Below are 16,068 nucleotides of genomic sequence, written 5' to 3'. Positions count from 1 at the left end.
AGGTCCTTGTCGCACACCAACCTTAGCACCGGAACCTGCCGCTTGCATGGACCGGTCACCGGAGCGTCGGAAAAGCGGCGGAAGGTGAGCATATAATGATTTGTTCTTTTTTTAATTATTTTTAACATTAGATGTTTTTACTATTGAGGCTGCATAGGCAGCGTCAATAGTAAAAACTTGGTCACACAGGGTTAATAGCGGCGGTAACGGAGTGAGTTACCCGCGGCATAACGCAGTCCGTTACCGCTGGCATTAACCCTGTGTGAGCCGTGAGTGCGGGGAGTATGGAGCGGGCACTGACTGCAGGGGAGTAGGGAGGGACTAATCGGACTGTGGCCATAGCTGATTGGTCGCGGCAGCCATGACAGGCAGCTGGCGAGACCAATCAGCGAATGAATATCCGTGACGGAAGTTGCCGACAGACAGAAGGACAGAAGTACCCCTTAGACAATTATATAGTAGATATGTATATATATATATATATATATATATATATATATATATATATATATATATATATAGACTGTATATACACTCACCGGCCACTTTATTAGGTACACCATGCTAGTAACGGGTTGGACCCCCTTTTGCCTTCAGAACTGCCTCAATTCTTCGTGGCATAGATTCAACAAGGTGCTGGAAGCATTCCTCAGAGATTTTGGTCCATATTGACATGATGGCATCACACAGTTGCCGCAGATTTGTCGGCTGCACATCCCAAAGATGCTCCATACAAGGCAGGATGGATCCATGCTTTCATGTTGTTTACGCCAAATTCTGACCCTACCATCCGAATGTCGCAGCAGAAATCGAGACTCATCAGACCAAGCAACGTTTTTCCAATCTTCTACTGTCCAATTTCGATGAGCTTGTACAAATTGTAGCCTCAGTTTCCTGTTCTTAGCTGAAAGGAGTGGTACCCGGTGTGGTCTTCTGCTGCTGTAGCCCATCTGCCTCAAAGTTCGACGCACTGTGCGTTCAGAGATGCTCTTAGGCCTACCTTGGTTGTAACGGGTGGCGATTTGAGTCACTGTTGCCTTTCTATCAGCTCGAACCAGTCTGCCCATTCTCCTCTGACCTCTGGCATCAACAAGGCATTTCCGCCCACAGAACTGCCGCTCACTGGATTTTTTTTCTTTTTCGGACCATTCTCTGTAAACCCTAGAGATGGTTGTGCGTGAAAATCCCAGTAGATCAGCAGTTTCTGAAATACTCAGACCAGCCCTTCTGGCACCAACAACCATGCCACGTTCAAAGGCACTCAAATCACCTTTCTTCCCCATACTGATGCTCGGTTTGAACTGCAGGAGATTGTCTTGACCATGTCTACATGCCTAAATGCACTGAGTTGCCGCCATGTGATTGGCTGATTAGAAATTAAGTGTTAACAAGAAGTTGGACAGGTGTACCTAATAAAGTGGCCAGTGAGTGTATGTTTTTAAGAATATTTGAGCCGATGGATCCATGATATGTCCATTTTGCAAGCCTGCGAGAAAAAAATCGCCGTACGGAAGCCATACGGATGTCATGCCACGGACGACACACGGATAAATTTGTGCGTAAAAATCGCTTCCTCACATTGAATATGGAACAGTGTTTTGGGACAATTACTGCGTATTACGGCCGTAAAAAACGGACCGTATTTTCATACGCCTAGTGTGACGCCGGCCTTAGGCTGATCCTGCTGTCAGTCGGTGCCAGGGTTACAGCTTCCGTCCTCTATGCACTGAATGATGACTGAAACCGTGTCGGCCCACCTCTATGACTGAAAGACCGAGAATGCCAGGAAGAATAAAGCTCATTTCCTCCTGGCAGCGGGGCTCTCAGTGCGGCAGTGGCAAGGTGTCAGAATGCTATTAACCTGCAGATTAATAAAGTTATTTTACATGACAGGTTCCCTCAAGGTCTCCAAGCTACACTATAAAAAAATATATAAAATAAAAGCCGGTAACCCCAAGTATTTTATATATACTCCGCTGTTTAAAAAATGTCCTCTTTAGTGCTTACAAGGCCTCAGAAATAGGCCTCAGTGACTTTAAGGAAGGTGAAATTGCTACAGTCACTTTGACCTATACAGTCTGGGATGATATTACAAGTATACTATGTACATTCTCAGCATGGAGGTACAAGGTCAAAAAATCTTCTTCACACAGCCGTATAATGGCTCCACACAGCCCGTCACTTTTACAGAGGTGTCTGATAGAAAAAGTTTCACACAAAGGCTGACAGACGTGTTTATTTTTCTGTCAGATTCTTTTTATGACAGAAAACATACAAGGCTTCATTTATAAAAGCTGTCTTTATTGTCCATAGCAACCAGTCTGAGCTCAGCTTTCATTTTTTAAGCTACTGTGGTAAAATACAAGCTGTGCCATGATTGGTTGCAATGGACAATAAAGATATTTTTTTCTTAAAGGGGTTCTCCAAGAAGGTAATAAAATGGCCCCTGTTATGACCCCAATGGCGAGGGTCTCAGAGAAACAAGTAAGTCTGCGACGTACAAAAATCCAGCTCATAGGGCAGTGGTAACTGGGTTGACCATATATCTACTCCTAACGCCAACACTAGCAGTAGCCGGGGAACATGCCTACGTTGGTCTCTAGATGTCTCGCGCCAGCCGGAGGACTAACTACCCCTAGAAGAGGAAAACAAAGACCTCTCTTGCCTCCAGAGAATAGACCCCAAAAGTAGGATAGTAGCCCCCCACAAATAATAACGGTGAGGTAAGAGGAAATGACAAACACAGAGATGAACTAGATTTTAGCAAAGAGAGGCCCACTCTACTAATAGCAGAATGTAGTAAGATAACTTATATGGTCAACAAAAACCCTATCAAAATCCACGCTGGAGATTCAAGAACCCCCGAACCGTCTAACGGCCCGGGGGGAGAACACCAGCCACCCTAGAGCTTCCAGCAAGGTCAGGAAACAGATTATATACAAGCTGGACAAAAATGCAAACAAAAACAAATAGCAAAAAGCAAGAAAGCAGACTTAGCTTAATCAAGCAGGAACCAGGATCAGAAGACCAGAGCACTACAGATTAGTTCTGATATCAACGTTGCCAGGCATTGAACTGAAGGTCCAGGGAGCTTATATAGCAACACCCCTGACCTAACGACCCAGGTGAGCATACAAGGGATGAATGACATACCCAGAGTAAAATCACTAGTAGCCACTAGAGGGAGCCAAAAGGTAAATTCACAACAGGCCCCTTCACGTAATTCAAAAGGTGGCCCGTCCTAGTGACGTGTCAGGACAGGCTGCAGTCTGAATAAACACATCTCCTGGGACCTGCGTCTCAACTAACAGAGGAGCTATATTGTAAGCACACATACTGGAGCTGGCTGAGAATATCTGACATGAAAAGAAATCTTCTCAGCTGACTGAGCATGGAGGACTGAGGTTGGAGGAAAAAATCCTTAAAGGGAACCTATCACCCCGTTTTTTTCGGTATGAGATAAAAATACTGTTAAATATGGCCTGAGCTGTGCATTACAATAGTGTAGTTTGTGGACCCCGATTCCCCACCTATGCTGCCGAAATACGTTACCAAAGTAGTCATTTTCGCCTGTCAATCAGGCTGGTCAGGTCGGATGGGCGTGGCTTCTTCCCCCAGATATTGCGTAGTTTTCCGTTGGTGGCGTAGTGGTGTGCGCATGTCCAACGTCCCCAATCCTGCACGGGGGGGTGAAAATAGCAGCGATGTCCGTTATTCCATTGGTGGTCGGTGGGCGCGGCCATCTTCCTTTGGCCGCGCGTGCGCAGAAGCGGCGCTCTGCTGGCCGCGGCTTCAGGAAAATGGCCGCCGCGATCTCCATCTGCGCACGCGCGGCATCCCGCGGCCATTTTCCTGAAGCCGCGGCCAGCAGAGCGCCGCTTCTGCGCACGCGCGGCCAAAGGAAGATGGCCGCGCCCACCGACCACCAATGGAATAACGGACATCGCTGCTATTTTCACCCCCCCGTGCAGGATTGGGGACCTTGGACATGCGCACACCACTACGCCACCAACGGAAAACTACGCAATATCTGGGGGAAGAAGCCACGCCCATCCGACCTGACCAGCCTGATTGACAGGCGAAAATGACTACTTTGGTAACGTATTTCGGCAGCATAGGTGGGGAATCGGGGTCCACAAACTACACTATTGTAATGCACAGCTCAGGCCCTATTTAACAGTATTTTTATCTCATACCGAAAAAAACGGGGTGATAGGTTCCCTTTAATGTTCAGTCAGTCAAGGCGAAGATTCATTTCTTCTTCTGTCACAGCCCTTGCGCTCTGGTACGTGTGCTTACTATACAGTTACTCTGTCAGTTGAGACTCAGGTCTCGGGGGCTATTTTTCTTCAGACTGCAGCTTGTTCTGACATGTGACTAAGACGGGCTGCCTTTTGAATTATAAATTGCAGGCTTTACCATGTTATTAGCCATAGGTAAGTGTTCACACTAGGCAGCCAGGTCAGTTACCCATCCGATCTGAGATTACCTTGACGTTTGGTGGATGGGCTCACATTTTTTGGCCAAATCTTGTGCTAAGCATCTCATGTGTTTTTTCATAGATTTCACAAGCCATTAAGCTATTCACATTTCCTGTATTGCACATTTCCTTGCTTAAGTACAGTTGAGTGCAGCCATTGATCTATTTGCTATGCCTTTTGAATTACTTTATGGGTGAGCCATTTTATTACATTCTTGGAAGACCCCTTTAAGACATCTTTCAGAAATCAGCCCCAGCAATGCACGCTTATTTTGGACGACTTGTTACAGAGATGTTAAAGAGTGACTCCATACAGGCCAAAAAAAACACAAATCTAAGCGAGAAAAGTGCAGGTAATTGCACAAAGACAAAAGTTATTAAAAAAAAGTGATCTAATCTATAGCAGTGGCAGTACCGAAACCACATTGAATTCTAGAGATTTATGCTGGGGAAATAAATATCAGCAGCTGAGAAACGTGATATCCAGAGAGGCAGAGTTTTGCTATTCGGTTTAAGCCTATGCAGTGTGACTGTAGCAGCACGAACTGAACGGCTTATACTATAAGCTTCTTTGAATTCGGAGAGTGCTAAATCCCTCAAAGAAGTCATGAGAAAGCTCAGTTTTCCCCTCACGAATGGTGGCCCACAAGTCTTCTTCTGATCAACAATACAACAATTGCCTGACATACTTGTTACCACCTAGGGACCACCTCTGAATATCCCTCAGGTGGGCGTCACTGGGGCTATGTCTGGGACCTGATCTATACTATGGCCAAGAGTTTCTTTCTAGGTTACTGTGGTCTCCTACTTATATTCTGAACTCTGCTTGTAGAAGCTCTAGGTTCTTGTACATTTTGTCAATATGGATAAGTACATTTAGCCAAACAGTTCTGCACCTAGGCTGTGGCTCCCCTAAAATAAGAGAACATAGGTACAACATTATCTCATCTATATAGCCTTTCAAAACTTTCACCTAGAGCACACGTCAAACTCTGACACGTGGGCTGAACGTGGCCAGCAGGGTGATTACATTTGGCCTGCGACACCGGCATCGCCACCCCCCATTATAATGTATGGAGGAGTATGTGGGGCCATTATGCTGTATGGAGGACTACGTGGGGCAATTATACTGTATGGAGGACTATGTGTGGCCAGTATATTGTATGGAGGACTATGTGGGGCCATTATACTGTATAGAGGAATATGTGGGGCCCATTATACTATATGCAGGAATACATGGGGCCCATTATACTGTGTGAAGGACAATGTGGGGCTCATTATACTGTATGGAAGACTATGTGGGGCCCATTATACTATATGGAATGCTAAGTGTGGTCCATTATATTATATGCAGAACTATGTGGGGCCCATTATACTGTGTGGAAGACTTTGTGGGGTCCATTATACTGTATGGAGGAGTATGTGGGGTCCATTATACTGTATGCAGGACTATGTGGGGCCCATTATACTATATGCAGGAATATGTGGGGCCCATTACACTGTGTGAAGGACTATGTGGGGCTCATTATACTATGTGGAAGACTATGTGGGGTCTATTATACAGTATGGAGGACTATGTGGGGCCCATTATACTATATGCAGGACTATGTGGGGCCCATTATACTGTGTGGATGACTACATGGGGCCCATTATACTGTGTGGAGGGCTGTGTTGAGGTCACAGTTGGGGCATCATACTGTGTTGAGGTAATTTCTGATTGTGTTTATCTTATTTTAAGATCTGTTAAAGGGAACCTGTCAGCAAGATTGTGCTGAGTAACCTACAGACAGTGTCAGGTTGGCGCCATTATACTGATTAAGATGATAGCTTGGTTGATGTGGTTGTTGTTTAATCTTTATTTTCAGTTTTGAGTTAATGATATGTCCATGCTCCGAGGCGGCCTGTGTGAGGGTCTTCATGTGGTGCTCTGCTTAGCTATTCATACTGATGGCTTCTGACAGGTCACTGATCCCTCACTGCCCTGTCCCTATTTTACATACTGGTTATTATATGTAAAATAATTGTCTTGGTGGAGACAATTTTTCTTTCTTCTAGCAAAATGGTGCTGGCGGTGCCTGCGCAGCAGCATCTATCGAATCACTGATAGGTACTACTGTGCAGGTGCGGTCGGCACCATTTTTTGAAAGATTTTTTTCAATTTTCAGAATCAATGCATATGACTAAATAAAATAATTTAATGCATATTCTAGATGCGATCATGCTGCAGCGCAGGTGCCGCCTGCCTGCTGAAGGTGATTTTTTTTACAATACATATAATATTCATTATGTAAACTAGGGGGCAGGTCAGTGAGGGATCAGTGACCTGTCAGAAGTCTTCATTTTGAATACCTAATCAGAGCACCCAATGAAGACCCTGCCACAGGCCGCCCCGGAGGTCGAGCATATCATTAACTCAAAACTGAAAATAAAGATTAAACAACAACCACAAGACGGATTTCATCACCAGGTATCATTGTAATCAGTATAACGGCGCCAACCTGACACCGTCTGTAGGTTTCTGTGCACAATCCTGCTGACAGGTTCCTTTTAAATAAAATGTACTTTGTTCGTGAGAGAAACACTTTGAAGGGGTATTCCCAGCCTCAAGACCCTTTCCCAATATGTAGTAGGTGTAATAATACTAACAAATACCTCCAATTATAAATGTAGTATAGTTTTTCTGATTCGCTTTGTCTCTTTCCTCATGTGGAGGCATTGCAGGACCTTAGGTATCCATGGTAACGTCCACTGATGAAATGACAGTTAGACAGTGTCTAGTGGTCGTAACCATGGATACCTAAGGTCCTGCAATGTCTGCACATGAGGAAAGAGACATAGCGAATCAGAAAACCTATACTACATTTCTAATTGGAGGTATTTGCTAATATTATTATTATTATTGTTACACCTACCACATATTTGGATAAGATCTGAATATGGAAATACCCCTATTTTGTTTCTATATGAAAAGGTTTCGTGCTATATTTGATGTTAAGGAAAAACATCCTCAATTGTAGACTTTTTTTTAACAGATATCATGGTTGGACTGCGACTTTGTCCAAGTATTTTATTTTGGCTCTCTGTGTATTTCAATTTGACGTCCCTGACCTAGAGCTTACAGATATCCCTATGGCAGAGAGCCACTGCAAAAGAGTGGAATGAGAAAAAATTCAGCTCAATACCCCGATGTCAGCAGGATCGGCAGACCATCTAATGTGTACAGGGTAATCTCCAGAAATCAATCATCTGCTCTCTCTCATAGACAATGCTGGAAAGATTGGCCGAACGTCCTCGTATATGGGACAGACGGAGATACCGGTCAGCCGAGCCATCGCTTGGTCGACACTTATCCTACGTGTACGACCAGATTTAATGCAACCATGTATTATATGGTCGTCCATTTATGTTAATGCTGCCATGCATGGGCGAACTGACTATTCTGAATAAGGACAATGCTCTTGGCAAGAATCAGATGCAACATGATGAAAATCACTGACTCCTGATGGACTCTATTAACCTAATTTTTAGGTAGACCTGCAACTAGATTTCACAATAGTAGATGTATTCATATTAAATAGAACTCTTAGACCTGATAAGACTGATGTACTTACTTTTAAAAAATCCATGTCAGATTGGCTGCATAATCCTGATATAATGATGAGCATTTTCTGAATTCAGCTAAAGAATAAGAAAGCTCATGAGTCCAAGTGTATTTGGTCTCTGCCCACCCAACGTGACTGACAGCAGCAGCTTGTACTGAGCAGTGTGTGAGATTTCAGCGGCAGCAGGGAGGAGGGACACTGAGAGGCTGAGGACACTGGGGATCAAACAACCATTCTGACATGCATTTTCAAAGCAAGTACAGCAGTCTCATCAGGTCTAGGATTTAATCTTTGCGGGTTGCCTTGTGAAATATTTTGATAGATCTGCTCTAATGACAGATTTGAGAGAATCTGCAACTCAGTTTTAAGTATAGCCAGTCTAGCATGTAATGTTTTTCCCACAGAGCCGAGAAGGAAAACTTCCACTGACACCAACAAGAATTGCCATTTGCAGGTGTTGGAGAGTCATCAGTAAAATATATGAATACATCTCCACCAATGTCTGCCGGTCAGAGGTTTCTTTACAGCCACATACAGATTAATAAAATTGCAAACTGTGTATGATGCAAACACATTCCCAGTTGTACTAATCAGAGCACTTTAATTATTGATGTGTTTCATGGAGCCCGACCCTGGGGAATAAGACTGATTTAATTATGACAGTTTAATTAAGCAAGAAGGATAAAGACAAGCTGGGTAAGGCAAATTCACTACAAGTACCTCAATACAGCAGGTATGCAGCACAGGGCTCATATACACCTGGTCTTGCTAGTGCAACTGTCTCTTGGTACTAAGCTCATGTTGTAGCTTAGGATGCTCTCAGATGAGCGTAATGTGGATGCTTTTTGTGCATCCAAATTCAAGGGGCTGTCTGATGCTGAAGAGTTTAAAAATAGGAAATGGAGGTATATTCGTGGTCCAGTGCAGACCGCTCCGGAGGTCTCCGGATGCCAACAGGATGGCTGATGGATGTGATTGCCTGCAGTGGTCAAGTGACTAGAAGATGGGGTCATTGGTTGTTTCTATTATGACATGCTCCTTTAGTCACCAGAGCAATGTAGTGAATCACAGCTGTAGCTGTCTTTTTTTTTGTAACATCTAGAAAAAAACTTGATACGACCACAATGTGCTCATCCGGAATGCAGAGGAGCGCACAGAGCTGCACATGGACAGAGGCTGGCCTAAGAAATTCCTAAGGTTAGTTGTCAGATTTCTAGCAAAATTTTCTTAAGACCGGAAATCTTTACCATAAATGTGAATTGGGTTGTTTCTGTAGCATTCAGGGATATTTTACATAAGACAAATGAAACGGTTGTGGAAATTTCCCCTTTAATGGTACCATTATACAAATATGTAAGAATGAGCAATTTCAGTGATTTTGCAAGAGAAAAGTATATAATGACTACCAGGAAAGTCAATGTTATAAAGTATTAAAAAAATAAATAAAAAATGATAAAAAAACAAGATTCATGTATGGAAGGGTGCTTATTGCAGCAGCTGTCCATTCTAGCTAAAGGCTCATACACACATCATTGAATTTCTCATACATAAAAATGGTCTGAGTCGGTGGTTCTGATCAGTTTCATGAGAATTTGGTCAGTTTCTCTAATTAGAAAAAAAATATTTCTCCATCTTCTCCAAACGGACCCATAGACTTTCATGGCCGGGTCTGCAATCTGCATGCTAAGGATCAGCTCTAAGACAGAGCATCAGAAATGAGGGCACGGATGTGTGAGGACCTGGGCCGGCTGTACTGGAAAAAAATCACAGCATGCAGGATTTGAATCCGTAAATCAGATGCACTCGGCCAAGCATGTCAGTGCGTCTGTGAAAAAAACTCTGAGTGTGGTCTGATGTTCACAGACTGACAGAATCGATAAGATGGAGACATTTATTTTCCATCTCCTCCTCATCCGAGAAAATCGGATCACTGTGATCAAACTCTGATCGGAGTGCGATTTGCATAATTGGCCGGATACTCTCTGATGAGGGAAGATACGGTAATGTGATCCTAGCCCCGGATATGACGTCCCATAAAGTGCATACAGATGTCATTGTAGGGGTTCGTTCACACTGCAGTATGTTCCATCATGCAAGAGAATTGGGCCGATTATGCTAATGAGGCATCCGTCAAACTCTGAACTTAATTTCTCCATCTTCTCCATTCTCTCTGTCTGAGGTAATCGTACTGCACTTGAATGACATCTGAGTGCAGTCTGATGTTTCACACACACGCATAGACTTGTATGATCATCGGATGCACCCGCAGCATGCTGCAATTGTTTAATTATACTGAATCGGGATGAGAATGATATCCCTGACCTACACTGCCCCATAGTATAACACTGGGCTGCGTGATATCCCATAAAATATCTCATAGCACTTGGCTGCGTTATACGATACCTAACAACGATCATTTCTAATCAAGGCCTCATGATTTCCACCACAAATATGCACTAAATACCCAAACATGAAGGTGGCTGCATATAGTTCTTACACAGTAATGATAGATAGATAGATAGATAGATAGATAGATAGATAGATAGATAGATAGATAGATAGATAGATAGATAGATAGATAGATAGATAGATAATGAAGCAGCACTGTAGTAAAGCGATGCATAACCAATAATGAAAGGCTCACACCTACTACCCAAGAGGGGAGGTGTAAAACAAATCAAGCGAGTAAGTGCTAATATTACATAGAAATCATATATGAAAATAAGCACCAAAGCAACCAATTATAAAATAATCTAAATTTTATTCATAAATGCATAAAAGTAACAGACAGAAAAAATTTAATAGGGATGTGACATAAGTGGGCCAAGTAAAGGAGGCACCTTAAATGGGACAGATACCCTCAGATATGTATAAGAGAAAAATCTAATTGCTCCACCTGATATGTATACACATTATGCATTGTACCAATCATTATAAAGTCCCAGGGCGTACCAAGACCAGAACATAATAACCACAGAAAGGCTGTATGCCACAACTCAAAGAGGAGCAAAAAGAAGCTTGTGAACTAAGGTGACCTGTAAACATTCCAGAGCGGTACCTGGAGCTCAAAGGTGCCACCGTCAACGGTTGGTACAATGTATAATGTGTATACATATCAGGTGGAGCAATTAGATTTTTCTCTTATACATATCTGAGGGTATCTGTCTCATTTAGGGTATGTGCACACGTTCAGTTTTTTTCGCGTTTTTTCGTGATAAAAACGCTATAAAAACTCATTAAAAATGCATGCATTATGCATCCTATCATTTAGAATGCATTCTGCATGTTTTGTGCACATGGTGCGTTTTTTTCCACGAAAAAAAACGCATTGCGGTAAAAAAAGCAGCATGTTCATTCTTTTTGAGGATATTCCGCGTTTTTCCCGCAATTCTATGCATTTGGAAAAAACGCATGAAAAATGCACAAAAAACGCGTCAAAAAACGCGAAAAAAACGCATGCGGATTTCTGGCAGAAATGTCCGGTTTTTGTCAGGAAAATTTATGCCAGAAATCCTGACGTATGCACATAGCCTTAAGGTGCCTCCTTTACTTGGCCCACTTATGTCACATCCCTATTAAGTTTTCTCTGTCTGTTACTTTTATACATTTATGAATAAAATTTAGATTAGTAAAGCGATGCATGTGCCAGGCTTCAGAAAGATTCTGTGATATGACAGAGACATTACCACATGAGCTAATAATAATTCAGCTTTTTTGCACAAAATATCACACCGCAGCGCTGCCACCTTTTCCTGTGTTTAGATAGACATGAGGTGGATACAGATAATAGATGGCTGGATACTTACAGAGATACATGGGTGACATTGTAACATATTACCCTGTAGCTGTGTGGTGCTTCCCTCACTCCTGCACTGGCACAGCACAGGGACAGCACAGGTACAGAATAGCACTGGCACAGCACAGGGAGAGGATAGCACTGGCACAGTACAAGGAGAGGATAGCACTGGCACAGTACAAGGAGAGGATAGCACTGGCACAGTACATGGACAGCACAGGTACATAATAGCACTGGCACAGTACAGGGAGAGGATAGCACTGGCAAAGCACAGGGAGAGGATAGCACTGGCACAGCACAGGGAGAGGATAGCACTGGCACAGTACAAGGAGAGGATAGCACTGGCACAGTACATGGACAGCACAGGTACATAATAGAACTGGCACAGTACAGGGAGAGGATAGCACTGGCACAGTACAGGGAGAGGATAGCACTGGCACAGTACATGGAGAGGATAGCACTGGCACACACAGATATAGAATAGCACTGGCACAGCACAGGGAGAGGATAGCACTGGCACAGTACAGGGAGAGGATAGCACTGGCACACACAGATATAGAATAGCACTGGCACAGCACAGGGAGAGGATAGCACTGGCACAGTACAGGGAGAGGATAGCACTGGCACAGTACATGGAGAGGATAGCACTGGCACACACAGATATAGAATAGCACTGGCACAGCACAGGGAGAGGATAGCACTGGCACAGTACATGGAGAGGATAGCACTGGCACACACAGATATAGAATAGCACTGGCACAGCACAGGTACAGAATAGCACTGGCACAGCACAGGGAGAGGATAGCACTGGCACAGTACAAGGAGAGGATAGCACTGGCACAGTACAAGGAGAGGATAGCACTGGCACAGTACATGGACAGCACAGGTACATAATAGCACTGGCACAGTACAGGGAGAGGATAGCACTGGCAAAGCACAGGGAGAGGATAGCACTGGCACAGCACAGGGAGAGGATAGCACTGGCACAGTACAAGGAGAGGATAGCACTGGCACAGTACATGGACAGCACAGGTACATAATAGAACTGGCACAGTACAGGGAGAGGATAGCACTGGCACAGTACAGGGAGAGGATAGCACTGGCACAGTACATGGAGAGGATAGCACTGGCACACACAGATATAGAATAGCACTGGCACAGCACAGGGAGAGGATAGCACTGGCACAGTACAGGGAGAGGATAGCACTGGCACACACAGATATAGAATAGCACTGGCACAGCACAGGGAGAGGATAGCACTGGCACAGTACAGGGAGAGGATAGCACTGGCACAGTACATGGAGAGGATAGCACTGGCACACACAGATATAGAATAGCACTGGCACAGCACAGGGAGAGGATAGCACTGGCACAGCACAGGGAGAGGATAGCACTGGCACAGTACAAGGAGAGGATAGCACTGGCACAGCACAGGGAGAGGATAGCACTGGCACAGTACGAGGACAGCACAGGTGATTGGTGAGGACGTGCTGCACCCGGCAGTGCACAGGAGACACAGCTGGCACAGACTGACAGGACCCCACCGCCTACACGTTGTGTGATGGCAGCTCCAGACTTGGCACCACGTCTTCTCCTACCCCCCATAAGCCACTTACCATCGTCTCCCTTTCCACCAGGGACCCCGCCATCTTGCAGAGCAGTGTGTGTACAGAGGTGCAGCAGCTGAGGGAGCGGATCAGCTGGTGCCCGGCAGGAGGAGGGCGGCCGCAGCAGCAGGGTGAGGGCGGGCAGGTCTGAGCCTGGCTGAGCCGGGGATCACAGCACGAGGAAGAAGCCGAGGCTGAGCTGGCGGACTGGAAAATCTGAGGAGGAGAAGAAGGAGGCGGTGATGGCGGAGGAGGAGCCGTGCACTGCTCTGTGTAGCCACAATAAGGCGATGTGTGAGGAGGGCACCACTGCTGGCACCACTGCCCTCCCTGCCCTGGGAACAAGTGACAGGCTGGGCATGTGTGCGGGCATCCCTGCTACCTGCACCCCACTGGGCATATGCCATACATAGCAGTCACTGAGCAAGCCGGTGCTGGATACAGTCACAGGGCAGAGCTGGCCACAGTGCCCCCATAATAATAGCCACAGTGCCCCCTGACAAAGACATCCAGCAAGTCATGGTGCCCTCAATACCATGACACCCTCACTGCCCCATACCTGGGCCACACTGCCCCAGTCCAGTGACAGCTACACTGTGCCACCAATACAATGATCGCTATGGTGCCCCCATAACAGAGACATGGTGCCCCCAACACAGTGACGGCTACAGTGACAGCCATATGGTGCCAACATTATAATGATCGCTACCGTGCCCCCATAACAAAGCCAGACCAAGACACCCATTACATTGCCCCCATAACAGAGACACAGTGCCCCCCAATACAGTGACAGCCACTGTGCACTTATCACAGAGCCAGTGATAGTTCCTAATGACAGTCACACAATGCCAACAATGATCGCTACAGTGCCCCCATAACAGAGCCAGTCATGGGCCCCCATTACAATGACAGCCATACGTTTCCCCATAACACAGCCACTGCTTATGTGGGTTCGAGGGGGACAGAGTCCCAGTGGGCTCCTCTTCACTTTTGATTTTTCGTTCTCGCCTCCCAAGACTTAAATATCATTTGGTGGAGTTGTGTTTTGCAGGAGAAGCTGTGGTTTTTATCATCACCATTTTGGGATCCATACATCTTTCTGATCTCTTTTTATTCAAGGTTATTGGAGATGAAGTTGCCAAAAATCAGCGATGCTGCCATTTTAGTTATTTTTTTCCCTCTGGTGTACCAAAGTAAACGCCATGCACTGAGTGATTGGCGCTAGATTGCTCAGTGCACATTGGCTGCCATTGTTCTCGACCGTTTACACAGGATGACGCACCGCCGAGAACTGCATTGTCACACGGCAAGGTAATCTTGGATCCAGCACTGGTAACAACGCTCATTCACTATTATCCTGCAATGTAAATGCTCATTTAGAACCAGTCGCATCATGAGGTGGTGGCTGCACTTGGACTTGGGAGTTACCTCCATACATGTAGTGCACACATCCGCCATCTGGGCCGTGCCTGGAAAGCGGAGCGTCATTTCGCGGGATCTGCGGGGAGATTGCGGTGACGTAGGGAGCAGTGACGGGAAGGAATTATAATGCTATGGCCATAGAGGATTTGAAAAAGCATTTGACTGACTGTGACTGAAAAGCTAGAGCTGCCCACCCCTGTGTCTGATACAGAAGGTATATGGGGCAATCATCAAAGTATAAAATGGGATTTTTGCCCTAAATACAGGGATGTTTTGCTTGAGATAAACATGTTAGTGATGCAATGTGCTTCCCCAACAAGACATTGGGGGCAGTTTAATAGCAATAAAATACGTGACTGGTTCCATTTAACATGTTATTTATACCAACCAGTGATTTCTGGAGAAAGAAAATATTGCATTATACAGTGGCTTGCGAAAGTATTTACCCCGTTGGCATTTTTTGTGTTTTGCTACCTCATAATATGGAATTTCATTGTTTTTTTTTTTGTTTTGTTTTTGAGGGTTTGCTTCAGTTCATGTAAAGAACATGCCTACTTTTGTGAAGATTTGGTTTTCTTGTTACTGTGAAGCAAACAACAAATAGGACAAAATGACTGAGAATTTAATTGAGCGTAACTATTAACCCTCTTAAAGTCAGTACTTTGTAGAGCCTCCTTTTGCGGCAATTACTGCTGCAAGTCACTTTGGATAAGTCTCCATGGGCTTTCCAGTGGGATTTTTGCTCATTCCTCAAGGCAAGACTGCTCCAGCGCATTCAAGTTAGATGGCTTCCTCTGGTGAACAGCAATCTTCAAGTCTGAGCACAGATTCTTAATTGGATTAATATCTAGGCTTTAATTAGGTCATTCCAAAAGATTTACACTTTTCCCCTTAAACCACTCGAGTGTTGATTTAGTGGTGTGCTTTGGTCATTGTCGTTTTTGAAGATGAACCTCCATCCCAGTTTGAAATCATTGACAGACTGATACAGATTTTGCTCAAGAATATCCCTGTACTTTGCATCATCCATCTTCTTCTCCACTCAGACCATTTCGCTGTCCCTGCCACCAAAATACATGATGCCATCACCACCATGTCTCACTGTGGGGATGGTGTTCTTGTCCTTCACACACATAACTTATAGCTCATCATGTGCTGACC

General features: G+C 44.8%; 1 protein-coding gene across 1 annotated transcript in view; it reads right to left on the bottom strand.

The window, feature by feature from the left end:
- LGALSL (galectin like) overlaps positions 1–13,722 on the bottom strand; it is a 41,625-nt gene extending 27,903 nt beyond the window's left edge. The window contains exon 1 of the mRNA XM_077282516.1: positions 13,495–13,722. Coding sequence (XP_077138631.1) covers positions 13,495–13,527 — 33 coding nt within the window. The 5' untranslated portion in view covers positions 13,528–13,722. The remainder of the gene's footprint in view (positions 1–13,494) is intronic.
- Positions 13,723–16,068: the final 2,346 nt, after the last annotated feature.

This window comes from Ranitomeya variabilis, chromosome 2 (genome assembly GCF_051348905.1).
Source record: "Ranitomeya variabilis isolate aRanVar5 chromosome 2, aRanVar5.hap1, whole genome shotgun sequence".
Taxonomy (NCBI): Eukaryota; Metazoa; Chordata; class Amphibia; order Anura; family Dendrobatidae; genus Ranitomeya; species Ranitomeya variabilis.
This window is presented reverse-complemented; position numbering and strand designations above follow the sequence as displayed.